At 39.9% G+C, this 16043-nt stretch overlaps 1 protein-coding gene across 3 annotated transcripts in view; it reads left to right on the forward strand.

The window, feature by feature from the left end:
• Nucleotides 1-16043, forward strand: part of LOC126210275 (endoribonuclease Dicer-like) — a 334521-nt gene that overhangs the window by 296530 nt on the left and 21948 nt on the right. For all 3 annotated transcript variants that reach the window (XM_049939469.1, XM_049939471.1, XM_049939470.1), the window contains 2 exons: nt 4430-4735; nt 10949-11243. In XM_049939469.1, the coding sequence (XP_049795426.1) occupies nt 4430-4735; nt 10949-11243 (601 nt within the window). The remainder of the gene's footprint in view (nt 1-4429; nt 4736-10948; nt 11244-16043) is intronic.

Consider the following 16043-nt stretch of genomic DNA (forward strand, 5'->3'; position numbering starts at 1 on the left):
GAAAGCCGGTTCTGCCTCAGTGCCAGTGATGGCCGTACATTGGTTTGTGTGCCAGTGGAGAGACTGCAACCGACCTATCTGCAGTCGTACCTGGAGGTACGGCATGGGGTGTGATTTTGTATGATGGCATTTTGTGGTTCTCTCATATAAACTGACTACAAATTTGTACGTCAGGCTGTGGATCGGACCAGGTAAGCTGCCATTAATGATAACATTCCAGGTGGTGTTTTCGAAAAGGATAACACTCGCCCACGTACCACTGTTGTAACACAAAATGCTCTACTGAGTGTCGACGTGCCGTCTCGGTCTGCTCGATCACCCGATCTGTCTCCAGTCGAGTATATACGGGACACAAACAGGTGAGAACGCCAGTGTCATCCACAACCGGCATTAACCGTCCCTGCATTGACAGATCAAATGAAACAGTCACGGAACTCCATCCCGCAAACAGACATCTGACACCTGTGTGACACAGTGCGTGCACATTTTCGTACTTGCATTCCACATTGTGGCGGTTACATTGGTTATTAATGTACCGGCATTTCACATTTGCAAAGGCTTTCCTCACTCTCACATTAACTTGTGATATAACAACATTAATCAGTTAAATATGTTACCTAGACACATGTATTTCCAAAATTTCATTACCCCACACGAATTATTTCTCGGTGGTGAGATTTTCTTTCCCATCAGCGTAAATAACTGCATACCCTTACTTTTTATGGAAGTCCATCTCAAAATAATGTGCCACATTACACGAGTGTAACCGTTAACAATGTGCGCAATGGGTCTTATGTTGCAATTGCTACAACCCCCAGATTAGGACACTCAAAGGAGACGTCCACTCACAGTATGTGCAGTGATGTAGTTTGCGATAAATGTGAAATGAACATTCTAAACAAAAGCCGGAGCCTCGAAGGACGAAAACTGTGTTTAAATACGTTTGCCAAAACACGTGTATCCCAACGGGAAATGTTAGGACAATACGTAGAGTGCACCACTCGCCAGAAATACTTCCAGATCTAGACAGGAAACGTGTAATATATCTGATGTGCGTTGCGAGGTCGTGCGAGAGGGTGCGTGCGTGGAAGGTGGTGTGCGTGTCATACGAAAGTGAATTTTCTCATGGAGGGTGTTAGTAGTGCATAGCAAGTCAGGGCACAGGCCTGTTCGACCGTTCAGCACTGGTGTTTCGAAAACATTTGGTTGTGAGATTATCGACGAAATGCCGTGTAATCCCCGTGCTGTGGTACAAATACTGATGATGGAGGTGACATACAGGTATCCACCAGACACCACAGCTCCGACCTACATTGACAGGTGTATTGCGTGGAAGTTGTCGAACTGATTGAAGCAATGTGTTGTAGGAGGTGCTGTCATTTTAGAAGGACAGACATTATGGTGTGGTAGTGATTATCGTACAAGTAATGGGATGACAAGGGCATCATCCGATAGTGATACCCCTCAGTCACAAATGCAAAATTTGGCAACCAGTTCCACTTCCTATGAATTGTTTCCCCCCCAGAGCACAACATACAAACATTCACAAACAGTTCACACTCAGAACTATGCAGAGGATTATGACAAAAAACACATATCTGTAGCAGCAACTGCATACAAACACAAGACAAAACCGGAGAAGGTGTGGAAAATTGTTGCAGCCCTCGAATCTGGTGATACCGTGTAACATAAGGCTGCAAGAATTCGCCAGCAGATGAATACCAAATTCCTGGAGGCATGTCACACGGTACTCACTATTGGCATTTAAAGGTGTGGGTGAAGCGAGCAGCTATCGCTGTAGCCATCCCTAATTTTATGGCCAGCACGTATTTTCTTCATCACTTCACACACTGCTAGAAATAGCATCACGTAAGATCACACGGTTTGTTACAAGATGGGATATCACTATGGACACTGCTGTGAGAATGAGAACGTTGAAGTTTGTGCGGTAGGTGATAGGCTGTGTTAATGTCAGTGACATTCGTACCAAACTGGTGTTTAATACTGACCAGAGACAATTTGAGTACAAACTCACAGCAAACTGGACACTATCAGTGACTAGAGAGAAGACAACTGAAGCCATTGGACAATATGTTGCATGTACTCCATGCTTTTATACAATTTAAGAGCTTTTGTACAGGTCCGGACACCTTGCAAAGAAATTGTATCTCTGCTTTCGGGAACTGAGAGGCAAGTTTGACAAAGGTGTGCCCCAAATGCTGTAATGCGTTGAACCACTGAACATAGAACATGACTGCAATGCTAATAAGGTGTGTACAATGCTTGTTTCATCCTGGATGTGAAAGGTACTGGAACTGGAAATAATGGGTCCTGCCATTTTATTGTTAGATTCGTGGTCAGGTTAAATCGACACGAGTTTTCCAACCAAAGCTTTCAGCAGCAGGGACTTAAAGTTGAAGACTGTGATCATACCACCAAAAGTTGCAAAGTACTGCCAGCCTCTGAACATACAATTCTTTCACCAATATAAGGCTCCTCCCGTGGAGGAGTATATACTTTGTGATGAGAATCGTGCCATCAGTCTGCATCACTGACTCTTCATTTTCAGGTTGCATTGCTTCACATATTATCAGTTCTGTGCACCACAATATCAACCTGAGCTTCACTGTGTGTGAGAAGTGTCTGGATACCTGGCACAGGATACGCGTCTGCCATTCTGTAATGTATCGGACATAAACTTTTCCGCAGTTGACACGTGCAATGCTTCTGACTGTCAATAGAGTGCCTTTGTGACCTGCTCCTGGTTTCAGTGCCGAGGCGTGTAGCAAAGGTTGTAGCTAGCAATGGCGGCAGCGCTCAACACTTAGTCATCTTCCTCACTATAGTTCAATTCTTTTATCTTGGCGGTTCGCGTATGCCCGCCCAGCCGCGGGAGATTGCTACGTTGCCAGTTGTATGCGCCAAGTGAAGCAGCGCCTTAGTATAGTTCGCAAACTTACGTTTAGGGGGGAGCGCGCAGTTTATGAAGTAAAGCCACCACGGCCGCATTAACCCTTTCGCTGCTACAGAGACGTGCTCCCCACATTCCGCGATGTGCGCAATTTTGTCATCATTGCACTGTTCGCCATTGCAGACACATGGTGTTTCGACTGCTTTGACACACTTTATCATTCGATTTCACAAAAACTATTTGGCCCAAAAATTTGATTTTTACACATCTTCTTGACTAATACCTTCCCCCCATAAATGACTTAATTTTGTTTCGATGTTCAACGCAGTTATTTTGCAGCATTAGATGTAGTAAACCATTGCACAAAATTTTGAAGAGTTTGCAGAGGTAAAAGTCCATAGCATATACTTTCCGTATGGTCGATTATAGTTGCCACTAGAAATTTCAAAAAATTACATTCAAACGAATAAAATTCATGAAGTAAGACACTTCGATGTTGTTTTTAAAATAAATAAAATATTGAGTACCGATCAAGGTTTGAACCCATAACCTTTCGCTTCGCAGCCACACACTTTAACCGTTACGCTAACGCAGCTCATCATTCAATAAGTATCTCCTTGATGACTTCAAATATCACGCAAAATACCGACAAACACTGTTGGTATGATAATGAGTTACCCACGTTTCGTCGAAGTACAATAGGGAATAAACAATTACCACTGTTCTTTACTGTGAAAAAGCGGTTAGTGAGAATGATACAAACACCTTTCCTTGCGATCGTCTTAATTAGGAGGCTTATTGCTTGTTTGGTTTAATTAATTAATAGAATATGAAGCAATTGGTATAAAGAATGCTTTTTCCAAACTTTCTTTAAAAGAAAGTCTGCTATCAAGACATTGCTTTTGTTCAATTACTTTATTTATGACTGAACGTTTCTAAAAACTGAAGACACTCGTCTGTGCTCTGCACTGCAGTCAAGCTCTGGCAACGTCGTTCTCTGTTCAGTGGCTGATTGTGTTTTATGACGTCAGATGCGCAGAACGAACCTAAACTCAGCCGCCATCGTAAATGACACGCACTTTAGACGTGGTGCTGTTTCCAGTTGTGTCACCTTTGTACGACATGTTATCTCCGAAATCTATTTGGCTGTGATATCTCCGGTCCTTCTCAGTGTTGCGTTTTGGGTGGCAAGCAGTATATTACTGTATGCTTCCACCAACTCAGTGCAGATTCGCAGCATCGTTCCTTTCAAATGCAGAATATGAATTACTGTAGAATATTCTCCTTCGAGAACAGTCTGCATTATTTTGTTTTGCTCCCTCTAGCAGTGTGCCACGCTAGGATTTCATTTTGTACCAAGACTACTTACATGTACTCATATTTAAAAAAAAAAAAAAAACATTAATTATGGAATGTTATTTTTTGAGGTGATAATTTGCACTTTATGAGTAACAGTTTTGTAGTGTGCATCCCGCATTTAGATTTCAGATCTGTTTGTCTTTGGCCTCCAAATTTCAGGTACACGACTTTACTCCTAAGGACGGTTGGCTCCCACCGGGCATCACCGTGCCTAAAAAGGTGCGCAGTTTAATGTTGGAGCAGAATGTGTCACCAAACTTCTTGTATCGCCTAGAGTTGTCAGAGGAGGAGCAGCAGACAGGTGTGGTGGCCGACGAGACGATCGCCGACGTGAAGGAGCAGCTGGGGGAGTGGGATCAGGACCCCAGCGTGCACTCCTCCATGGAGGACTACCTCGGGGTGCAGACGGTCAACGACAAGGCGATGGCTGACTCTGTGGAAGCCCTCATAGGCGTCTACCTCAATGTAATTATTTACAGAGTAACACCTTATATTTTAACTGTGTATATTGCAGGTCCATAGCCTTTATAAATTCTTTAAATAATGTCAGTTTTCTCTTCTGGCTGTAACTGTTTTTGTTGCACTATTACAGTTTCATCTTAGGTACCATTGTCGAGCATAAAATTTGGTATCGTTTTACTGCATAGAAATGATTATGTTCTCCTAGGGGTGTGTCGCACTTGATGGTAAAAATCGGTGGCCGTTACGAGTGACACGAGTAACATGATACAGAGATTTTTATTTACTGGTTGGGACTGACAACAACCTGCATGTAAATAACACAAATATACTTATCATGCTACTTGTGTTATTCATAACAGACATTGACACTCTGTCAAGTCTGACACAGCCCTACAAGAGCATTGTTACTTTCGACGTATTTCTGTGCCACAGTTTGACATCAAATCTTGCACTTGACAATGACACACAACACAGTGGTACACTAAAAACAATTGCAGCTAAATATGGAAAATTATGTAATTTAAATTCTTTATATTTTTATTTTTGAAATTTATACACAGAAAGCTCACAATTACTCAGGTTAATTCACACCCTCTAATTTCTCTCTTATACACGGGTTGTTTGAGTGTTACAGGTACAATCGAAAGGGATGGACAGAGGATAATGAAGCAAGCAAATAACCTGATAAATGTAGGTCTGGGAGTCAGTGGTTTACCCACAATGATGTACGCACAAGTACAGTTGTGCCAGGGTCACAACAGTGTTAATGTGTAAGGGTGCGTTTGGATACTTTTGTGGGGGGATGTTCAAAAGCTTTGGTGTATTCCTTCCTTGTTGATAGTGCTGAAGAACTCGGAGAAAGCATTGTGGATGGTTGTCAGTGTGTTCAGAACGTGCCTGTCCTTTTTGGACAAGTACAGGCATTGATGAGAAGTTACAATAAATAAATACTACTTCTACTTATCTCGTGTTGATTGTCCATAAGATATCATATTGTTCTTGGTGCAATAGGTAATTTGATGATTCCATCTAGCAAAAAGGATTACAGGGTTCCAATTAATGTCATACACATTACTAAATGAAATGTCATGGGGCACTAATTTGAATCTTCCACACTTTAGTCATTCTTTTGTAATATTCTGCATTATCACAGCATTTCATTAACACATCCAAATGACATACAGTCTAACTTAGAACTCATTGCCACCAGTTGGCTTCTCACCAAAAAGCTTACATATTCCGGTGTTCCATTTTAACAGAAACAAAAGAATTTCGCTTACTTTGCATGTTGTTGTTGTGGTCTTCAGTCCTGAGACTGGTTTGATGCAGCTCTCCATGCTACTCTATCCTGTGCAAGCTTCTTCATCTCCCAGTACCTACTGCAACCTACATCCTTCTGAATCTGCTTAGTGTATTCATCTCTTGGTCTCCCTCTATGATTTTTACCCTCCACGCTGCCCTCCAATGCTAAATTTGTGATCCCTTGATGCCTCAAAACATGTCCTACCAACCGATCCCTTCTTCTAGTCAAGTTGTGCCACAAACTTCTCTTCTCCCCAATACTATTCAATACCTCCTCATTAGTTACGTGATCTACCCACCTTATCTTCAGTATTCTTCTGTAGCACCACATTTCGAAAGCTTCTATTCTCTTCCTGTCCAAACTATTTATCGTCCATGTCTCACTTCCATACATGGCTACACTCCATACAAATACTTTCAGAAACGACTTCCTGACACCTAAATCTATACTCGATGTTAACAAATTTCTCTTCTTGAGAAATGCTTTCCTTGCCATTGCCAGTCTACATTTTATATCCTCTCTACTTCGACCATCATCGGTTATTTTACTCCCTAAATAGCAAAACTCCTTTACTACTTTAAGTGTCTCATTTCCTAATCTAATTCCCTCAGCATCACCCGACTTAATCTGACTACATTCCATTATCCTCGTTTTGCTTTTGTTGATGTTCATCTTATATCCTCGTTTCAAGACACTGTCCATTCCGTTCAACTGCTCTTCCAAGTCCTTTGCTGTCTCTGACAGAATTACAATGTCATCGGCGAACCTCAAAGTTTTTACTTCTTCTCCATGAATTTTAATACCTACTCCGAATTTTTCTTTTGTTTCCTTTACTGCTTGCTCAATATACAGATTGAATAACTTCGGGGAGAGGCTACAACCCTGTCTCACTCCTTTCCCAACCACTGCTTCCCTTTCATGCCCCTCGACTCTTATAACTGCCATCTGGCTTCTGTACAAATTGTAAATAGCCTTTCGCTCCCTGTATTTTACCCCTGCCACCTTCAGAATTTGAAAGAGAGTATTCCAGTCAACATTGTCAAAAGCTTTCTCTAAGTCTACAAATGCTAGAAATGTAGGTTTGCCTTTTCTTAATCTTTGTTCCAAGATAAGTCGTAAGGTCAGTATTGCCTCACGTGTTCCAACATTTCTACGGAATCCAAACTGATCTTCCCCGAGGTCGGCTTCTACCAGTTTTTCCATTCGTCTGTAAAGAATTCGCGTTAGTATTTTGCAGCTGTGACTTATTAAACTGATAGTTCGGTAATTTTCACATCTGTCAACACCTGCTTTCTTTGGGATTGGAATTATTATATTCTTCTTGAAGTCTGAGGGTATTTCGCCTGTCTCATACATCGTGCTCACCAGATGGTAGAGTTTTGTCATGACTGGCTCTCCCGAGGCCATCAGTAGTTCTAATGGAATGTTGTCTACTCCCGGGGCCTTGTTTCGACTCAGGTCTTTCAGTGCTCTGTCAAACTCTTCACGCAGTATCTTATCTCCCATTTCGTCTTCATCTACATCCTCTTCCATTTCCATAATATTGTCCTCAAGTACATCGCCCTTGTATAAACCCTCTATATACTCCTTCCACCTTTCTGCCTTCCCTTCTTTGCTTAGAACTGGGTTGCCATCTGAGCTCTTGATATTCATACAAGTGGTTCTCTTCTCTCCAAAGGTCTCTTTAATTTGCCTGTAGGCAGTATCTATCTTACCCCTAGTGAGATAAGCCTCTACATCCTTATATTTGTCCTCTAGCCATCCCTGCTTAGCCATTTTGCACTTCCTGTCGATTTCACATTGGAACACGTGCACTTGCAAGTTATAAATAACAGAACAAAAATGCAATAAATTGAATGCAAAGTATTGGTGTACTGTCAGTTGCAGTATTTACACCCGTGGTGATTTTTGTTATAGGAGCATTAGACTGTGGTCAATGGTATGTATCTGGGACTAACGTTTGGTCTCTAAATGCTGTAGACTTCATCAGAGGATCACAGTTAGCTGTTTCTGACTCAGACAAGCTTAGCATTCCAAACTGTTCACATGCAACCATGTAACGGAGGGGCGGCAACATAAGTAGACTGCTGCGTAAGACTCCAGAGTTGTGTCTACATGTATTATGGAGCGTCTAATGTGAACGAGTTGGCACTGTTTGCTTTATTTAGCACGAAGACCAACAACTTGTTTATTTCATTTCTCCTGCTTTTCTCTTGGCATTGTTTTTGCACTTTTGAATTTATGTGGCCTCTCTGTACATCCTCGTATAGTAATGATTGAATCTTGATAGGACACCACTATCAGAGAAATGACTTTGGTGGTCCCCTAGTCTATGTGCATGATCTGCTACGGGTAGTTTATCCCTATTGCTCAGATTACATTTGCTCTTCGTGTTCTTCAGGCCAGTTATTGATGCTTCTTACAGTGTTCCTGTGATTTTATATACTTCTGCTCTGACAAGCCGTATGTAGTTCCTTTACAGTTTTCAAGTATTCAAGTACCTCTCTTGACAGCTTAAATACTCAGCCAATGCTGTTTGTTCTTAGCACCCTGCTAATGCAGTCTGTGACTTCTTACACAGACGGGACGAAAATATTCCCTTTAGTGATTCTTTTTCACTGTAAGCTCCAGATCTTTTTAAGAGTGTATAGTCCCCCCCCCCTCCTTTTTTAATTTTTTAAAGAGTACCCATTCCTTCTTAAAATAACTCTTACATGACTGAGCTCGTACTCCAATTACTGTGACTCACAAGTTTCACCCAGTCCACTCAAGGTTTTTTTTTTTTTTTTTTAGGATGGGGATTGGAACTGTTGTGAACATATCTGTCCATGTGAATGGGTTTCATGAAGTCTTCATACTCAGAAGTTGTCAGGTTTTTTGAGGACCTTTACATAAAAAATTCTCTTTGGCTTCTCTTTTGTCATTGTGAACAATATATAAGAATTGTCATTTAGAATTCTGAGAATTAATTCTCTCCAAGAGGCTGTATAACAAAATTGTAATAAACGCACTGAAACCAACAAATGGATTTCTTCTTGGCATTGTGTTGTTGTTGTTGGTGGTGGTGGTGGTGGTGATGATGATGATGATGAAGATAAAAAAGGCATTCAACCAATCTGGCCTGCAGAAAGTATTACATGTACATTTTTGTGTTATCGTGTCTCAACATACAAAATAGGAAGTTAAGGAATAGAAATAATCATTTATTTGTCCTTGAACACACAGCCCAACACACATGAATTAAATTTGCTGACATAGGTTGATTTTATAAGTGTCAGTCTTAACATTCAACGAAGTTGATTGAATTCTATATTTTCCAGATGTTCCATAGGTGCTGTTAGAACAGGTTATAAGTAGAGATCAGCATGGTTGTTCTGCACCTTATCCAAAAGGTCTCTAACAGGAACCACAAGCCTTTTATCTGTACCTATGGTTGTTACAGTTTTGTAAACCGCTTCTTAAACCATTCAGTACAGCGGAGTTCTGGTATAGAATTTTCATCTGAAATTGGGCTGCGTAATTTACATTCTGTAGATTAACTCTAGAACACCAGAGGGGATGGGGGGAATTTACACTGCTACTAAACCATCATAAATTGTACTTCTCCAGATTTGTTCATAGGAATCCATAATTTATAAGTTATGCATTAGTTAATTACAATTATTAGATCTCCAGTGGTATGTTACATATCAAATGAGGTACAAAACACCCTGTTTTATACCCTACTGCAATTGTAAATTTCATGAGAGTTTAGTAGTCTAGGGTTAATAAAGTACGGGGCAACCATAATCACATTTTAATAAAGCAACCCTATCACATTGTTGATACATTCCATTAATTATAACTTTTCTGTAATAATTACTGAAACGTATTTCATGAAGTTTTCTTGGAACGTTTCTGCAGCACTGAGAAGTCAAATGAAATTGTGGTAAAAGGGAGTGTTACATCTTGTGTTCTGTTAAATGTTAATCATCTAGTTCATTTACAACATTTACATTAATCCACAATGTGACAATTTAGGTATCTAAAAGTTACCAAGAATTCTGCTACTGACAAGTTTCTTATGCTAGGCATTTTTGCAGGAGCTGTGTATGAATTACAGTAGTTCAAAAGAAGAATGCCTTTTGTGTGCTGTACATTAATTTATATTTTTTTATTTTATTAATCTTGTGCACTCATACGTGTTTTGCCTTAGTTACAAGGCATTTTCAGTGGGTGTCAGATCAGTGTCTCATTATTTTTAAGCCAAACAGCTCTCTCTCAGGTGGCAAACCGGTTGAAAGTTTGCATATACTATACATTACATGTTGATATGCTGCATGTTGAAAATAGTGATCAAAAGGAAAACTGCAAACTTTCAACCAGTTTGCCACATGAGGAGAAAGCTGTTTGGATTAAAAATAATGAATCAGTTGCAGATTTGACACGCACTGATGATGTCTTGTAACTAAGGTGAAACGTGTCTGGGTGCACAAGATAAATAAAAGAAACTTAATGTGTAGCGTATAAAAGGCATTTTTCTTTTGAATTACTGAAATGTGTTTAGATTCACCTTCAGATCTTCATCTGTATGTACATGTGTTTATCAATGTAAGAGTATTTATTGTTGTTTTTTTTCTGTAAGGGAACCTAGTTCACATGTAGGTGTGTCTTAATTATGTATTTGATAAGTATTATATACATAAATTCCCATAAAATGTATTGCAATAACTATAGCAAGCTTGTAAAACTGACTTGTGTCGTATCGTGTGATCAGGTTTTCATCTTGGATCAGTGGAACACAAAGTAAATAAACAAATGAAATAAAAGCATAAATAGCAGTGAAGATATGATGGTGGAATTGTTTAATAAGTTTAGAATGTGAGGTTCTGGATCATGTAAGACATTCTGACATACAGCTTTTTGCATTACAGGAGTTTGGCGTGGAAGGAGCACTCAGGTTTGTAAACTGGCTGAAAATCCTGCCCGTAGAACATGCATCGCCACAGAACATCCTCAAAAGTCCACCACCATCACCGATTCTAGGCACGGGATCTGCCAGAGAATTGGACTTTCACCTCGAAAATGCTGCAAGGCTGGAAAAAATTTTAGGATACAAATTCCAGAATAGAGGATATTTGCTCCAAGCTCTCAGCCATGCATCTTATATACAGAACAGGATCACAGATTGTTACCAGCGCCTGGAATTTTTGGGAGATGCTATTCTTGGTATGTTGTTCTCTAATTTAACACAGTGAAAAAAATGTCTCTCTGTTTTGTTCATCTTATTTATCTATTTTTGTCACTGCCTCTGAGCTGGAACAGAAAATGTAGAAGCATAATTTTTGTAGTATAATGGTCGACTAACACATTTCATTAAGAAAATGCAATATCATTTGTGCAACAGTGAAGTAAACAAGGAAAATTGGGAAATGGTCTTTTCAGCTTTCATTCCATTGTGCTGTAGTGTCACAGAAAGCCTCAGCTTTGTCCGATGCCAGAATCGCCACCTGCCTTGCAATTTGTGAGATGTAAAATAAATTGTGAACCTCACTGCACTACTCATCATCCAGGACAAGCTTGTTAGCAGATGCAAATCACTAACACTGTGCAGTTATGAGAGTGTAAATTGCATGAAACTAGCTCATTGATATCAGTTTCATTGTGCTGGTAACAAATAACACAAAAATTTAAACTTTCCTCTGATTGGTTAGCAAAAGCTCACATCCGTAAAGGAGACTAGAAGAAATTAATTGCCAGCAGACATGAAATTGTTGAAGCGAGATTACAGTAGTACTATTATTCACCAGTTCAGTACCTTACCTGAGTTAATATTGTAGGTGTAGTGGCAGCTATTGTAATTTATCCTTATGCTTTTTTGGAAAGAGAGTTTTGCATAACACTTTTTTTAAGCCTGTGGGCCATGGGGAAATTTATTTGCGAGTAACTGTAAATATAGCTTTTAGGGATGTGGAAACTGTACATACCATCAAATAATGTTTTAAAGCTGTTGAGAATTGTGCTTACGAGCAGAGTAGTTCCTCCACAAAACGGGAAAAGTAAACTTACTACAAAATTGAAAAGTCTTTTGTGGACTTTGTGAAGCATACTTTCTGCCATCTCAGCTGCGTATTAACTTTTTGGGAATATGTGTTATCACCTTTGGGTGTGCCTAAACTGCGCCACATGTATAAAAACTGCTACAACAATCAATTTGTGTCCTTTGTGACATCACTATTGTTGTCACTTGTGAAGTGGGAACACATTCTTTTGTTTCTGCAGCTTATGTTACTGTGACTTGATCAAGCTCATTTCTTTGCTGTATGATAACTTAAGTTTCTAGGATTGTTTTCACACTGTGGTAAGTAAAATAAAAACACAAAATACTGTTTCTTTTATATTTTTTCATGTATAATGGCAACACATAACAGCTCATAAAAGAGAAGTGGGAAATAAACATTCCACCATAGTTTTTGGTCCTATATCACACAAATAAAATTATCAGAAAATAAATATAGTTAATTGACAACAATTCTAATACAAAACCAAAACATTAACTTTTTTGAGTTGCTACAAAAAATGCACAATAAAGATTTACATGTAGTAGTAATGCGCGACTTGTTTCAGCAAGAGAAAAGAATTCCTACAGTTCAGTGAATCGGAAGTTGAAGAAGGTATCCTTGTTGGCATCTGAAGACAAACTGTTTGCTCTATTGTTGCATGGTGATGAGAAGGCTGTCTGGGAAAATGCTTGTTTCAATTTCTTATGATATAATAGGGAATAAAATTAATAGTTTATTCACCACTGAACATTTTACATGTAACTGGTGTAAATATTTACGTGTAAAGCCAAGAGACATGAGGTACATAAAACTTCATTATATTCACATCTGTGACACATTGTTACATGTTGTTGTTTTTTGTTGTGGTCTTCAGTCCTGAGACTGGTTTGATGCAGCTCTCCATGCTACCATTGTTACATATAATGTAAAAATTATATATCCAGGAACCTTTCAACCAATGATGTGTTGCAACTGAGTCTGTCAGTAATTAGTCAGAACTTTGTCACTTAAATCATGATTTCTCATACTCTTTTATGGAGAAGTATGCTTTCTTAAATCATTCTGCCAAAACAACTTTAAATATTTTATGATCTTCATTCAGAGACTAAAATTGAAAATAATGTATTCAGTTTTCTCATTATTAATTTGTAAATACCCCTCAGGGCACTCACAGCTCTTTCACAAGTTTGTGCACAGTGAACACACGAGCCCTGAGCTATTGTGGCCCATTCTTCCTTCCCGGACTGCATTTCCTTCCCTGTACCCTCCCTACCTGTCCTCACTTCTTCTCCTATGCCCCCTCCTTCCACTCTCTTGGTGTTGTTACTTAAAGTAGACATGGCTGTCCACCAGGTTTCTTGTATTTCTTCCAGATTTTGTTCCTCATGCCTTTTCACCTTTCTTTTTTGGTCCCCCTTCTAGGTTTGACCTCCACTTCTAAATTTTCTCTCTGTATTGTGAGCCATTTGGGGAAGAATTCCTACTGTAGCATCTACGGGGTGGATTCGCCTGCCCCTCTTCCTTCCCCACAGTAGCCCCTCCACCTCGCTAGGTCACCAGCACGTGTTGCAGGTCTGTGTGGTGGGCCTGTTATGTACCCATCTGGCAGAGATCACAGATAGCACAGGGATCGTACCTGTGATAACTGAACCGTTGCCTCCCCCGTGTAAGCGTAGGAGTGGTTGCTTGTCATTCTGGAGCATCAGAACTCCTGGTGGCGGCTGCCATGCCAGACAGCCTTTGCTGTGGCAGGATGGTGGCCATGAGGAAAGCCCCCGATTGGAATGGGCAGTATCAGAGATGATTCTTTGTACACAAATATATTAAGCTCCAAAAAACTGGCTGTTTGTCTACTGCTGTCTCTTTGGTTGGTAATGGATCATTTAATGCTGCTTCTTATGACCCTGTGGCCTTTCCTTTCCTGGCTACGCCCTGGCAGGACGGTTAGACTCGCCGGCTTGGGGTGAAGCTCTTTCCTCACCACCTGGTCTCCACTTTTCTGACATCTTCGAAAATGCCATTTTTGACTTTGTTATGATGGTCTGATAATGGGTCTCAGCCCAGAAACTAGTCATCGAATGAATAAAAAGTAAAAAATTTGCAACTTGGATTGGTTTTTCGTTCTATTGATTAACAGAAGTTGCTATCCCGAGCTACTCCAGGATGGTGGAAGTTTGTCATCACTGATGTTTTTCAGAATCCACATGCAATAACCTACATGTTTCTGACTCATTCTACCATAATTGCTGCACAACCCTCATACAGTATGGCTTCAGATAGACTTTTCAATATCCGCTGGCAACTCCCCCTACTTGTGTGCGCCTGTTGGGCCAGTTTATGTGTAGACTTGTTTGGGCTCTGAATAATTCTTCGTGAAATGTCCGCAGTAGCTTCTGGTGTGCGAACTGAAGGAATTCTTTGTCGCTTTACTTTTTGCACAGATCCGTAGGTGCGCCAGTTTTTATACAGACTCTATATTGCTCTCTTTGCTGGTAGTCGTCTAGATACTTGACGACAAAAACTTCACGAGTTTCCTTAATCGAACCTATTTTCACATGTGCTTCTACAATTTTGATTCTTTTGTTATTGAGAAAGTCATTTTGCAGACAGCAAAGAGAAATGTCCAACTTCTCTGATAAAATAAACTGAATGCTGACATAAGAATGCTAAAAATCGATTACTGCATAAAAGTAGAACAGCAGCCAATTTTTTGTTGCTGTTTACTCTATTTCATAAGTCAAAATATTTCATTCACATTCAAATGAGAGCCAGACTATTTTTAAGTGGATTATTGCATATTTGAACTATGGAGGAGGGAAAAATGATGAAAGGAATGACTGAAATGAGACTCGAATTAGCAATCTAGCAATTACGAGTCTCAAGTGCTGCTGACATCTCCCCTCTCCCCCATGGAAATGCCTATAGAAGAATAAACATACACTTTGTTTGAAAGTTTGCATCAGCTGGGAACCTAATCTGTACTACCCATATAGCTACATCGACATGCTTATCAGGATTAAGATTTGAGTACTGAACTTCGTTTACCATACATATAAAGAATTTAAAAAACCCAATTGCCAGGTGGTCGCCTTGTCAGTACCAAAACTGGTTTTGTGAGGGGTAGCTTCTAGCTTCTGTGAACTAATCTGACATAGCCCGATATTATTTTTTGATACTCTGTAAGAATCGTACTGAAGCAATTAATTCGTCACAGGTGAACTACTAGATCAAAATATCTCAATAAAAATGACTTATTTAATGTAAATACAATCTTTTAATTACTGTAAATAATCAAAACACTTATAAGAGGGTGTCAATAACTGTGAAGTAACTTGCTCTGACAATACAAATTCCAGACTTCTAGCTGAATAATCAGATGCAGAGAATACAGACGGAGGCAAAAGTTTGATATTCCAAGAAAGCAGCATGTTTGGCTGTGTGCTGTGCAGAATGAGCTGAACTATTGTTGTGGGACAGAAACACACTTTTTGCAATAGTTCATTTTGACAGCCTCCTGTAATCTCATCAAGAGATTTCTGTAGTATGATCCTGTGATGGACTCCCCCTTACGAGCATAATATGTTAGCATCACACTGTGGCTGTACCAAAAACACTTACTACTATCTTGCCTGATAGTTGGGTCTTTGTCTTTTCCAGCAATCTTGAATCCATGTGTTTCCATAGCTCGCTTTGCTCATTAGGTTGGGGTTCGTAAAGGTGTACGCAGCACTCATACATAGTGATTTGACGGTTAAGAAGTCACCTTAACTGGCCCGTCATAGCTGCAATATTTCCACCACTATCACCTCAGATGTGATATGCCGTCCTCAAACACTGGGGCCTCCACTTCTCTGGCCATTCTCAATTCTTCACAGAGAGATGGTCTGCCACTTGGTTCTTCATCAGCCAGACTTTGCTGACCACACTGGAAGTGTATGTGGCACCTAAACACTGTGTCATGATGGTA

Source organism: Schistocerca nitens, chromosome 10 (genome assembly GCF_023898315.1).
Source record: "Schistocerca nitens isolate TAMUIC-IGC-003100 chromosome 10, iqSchNite1.1, whole genome shotgun sequence".
Lineage (NCBI taxonomy): Eukaryota > Metazoa > Arthropoda > Insecta > Orthoptera > Acrididae > Schistocerca > Schistocerca nitens.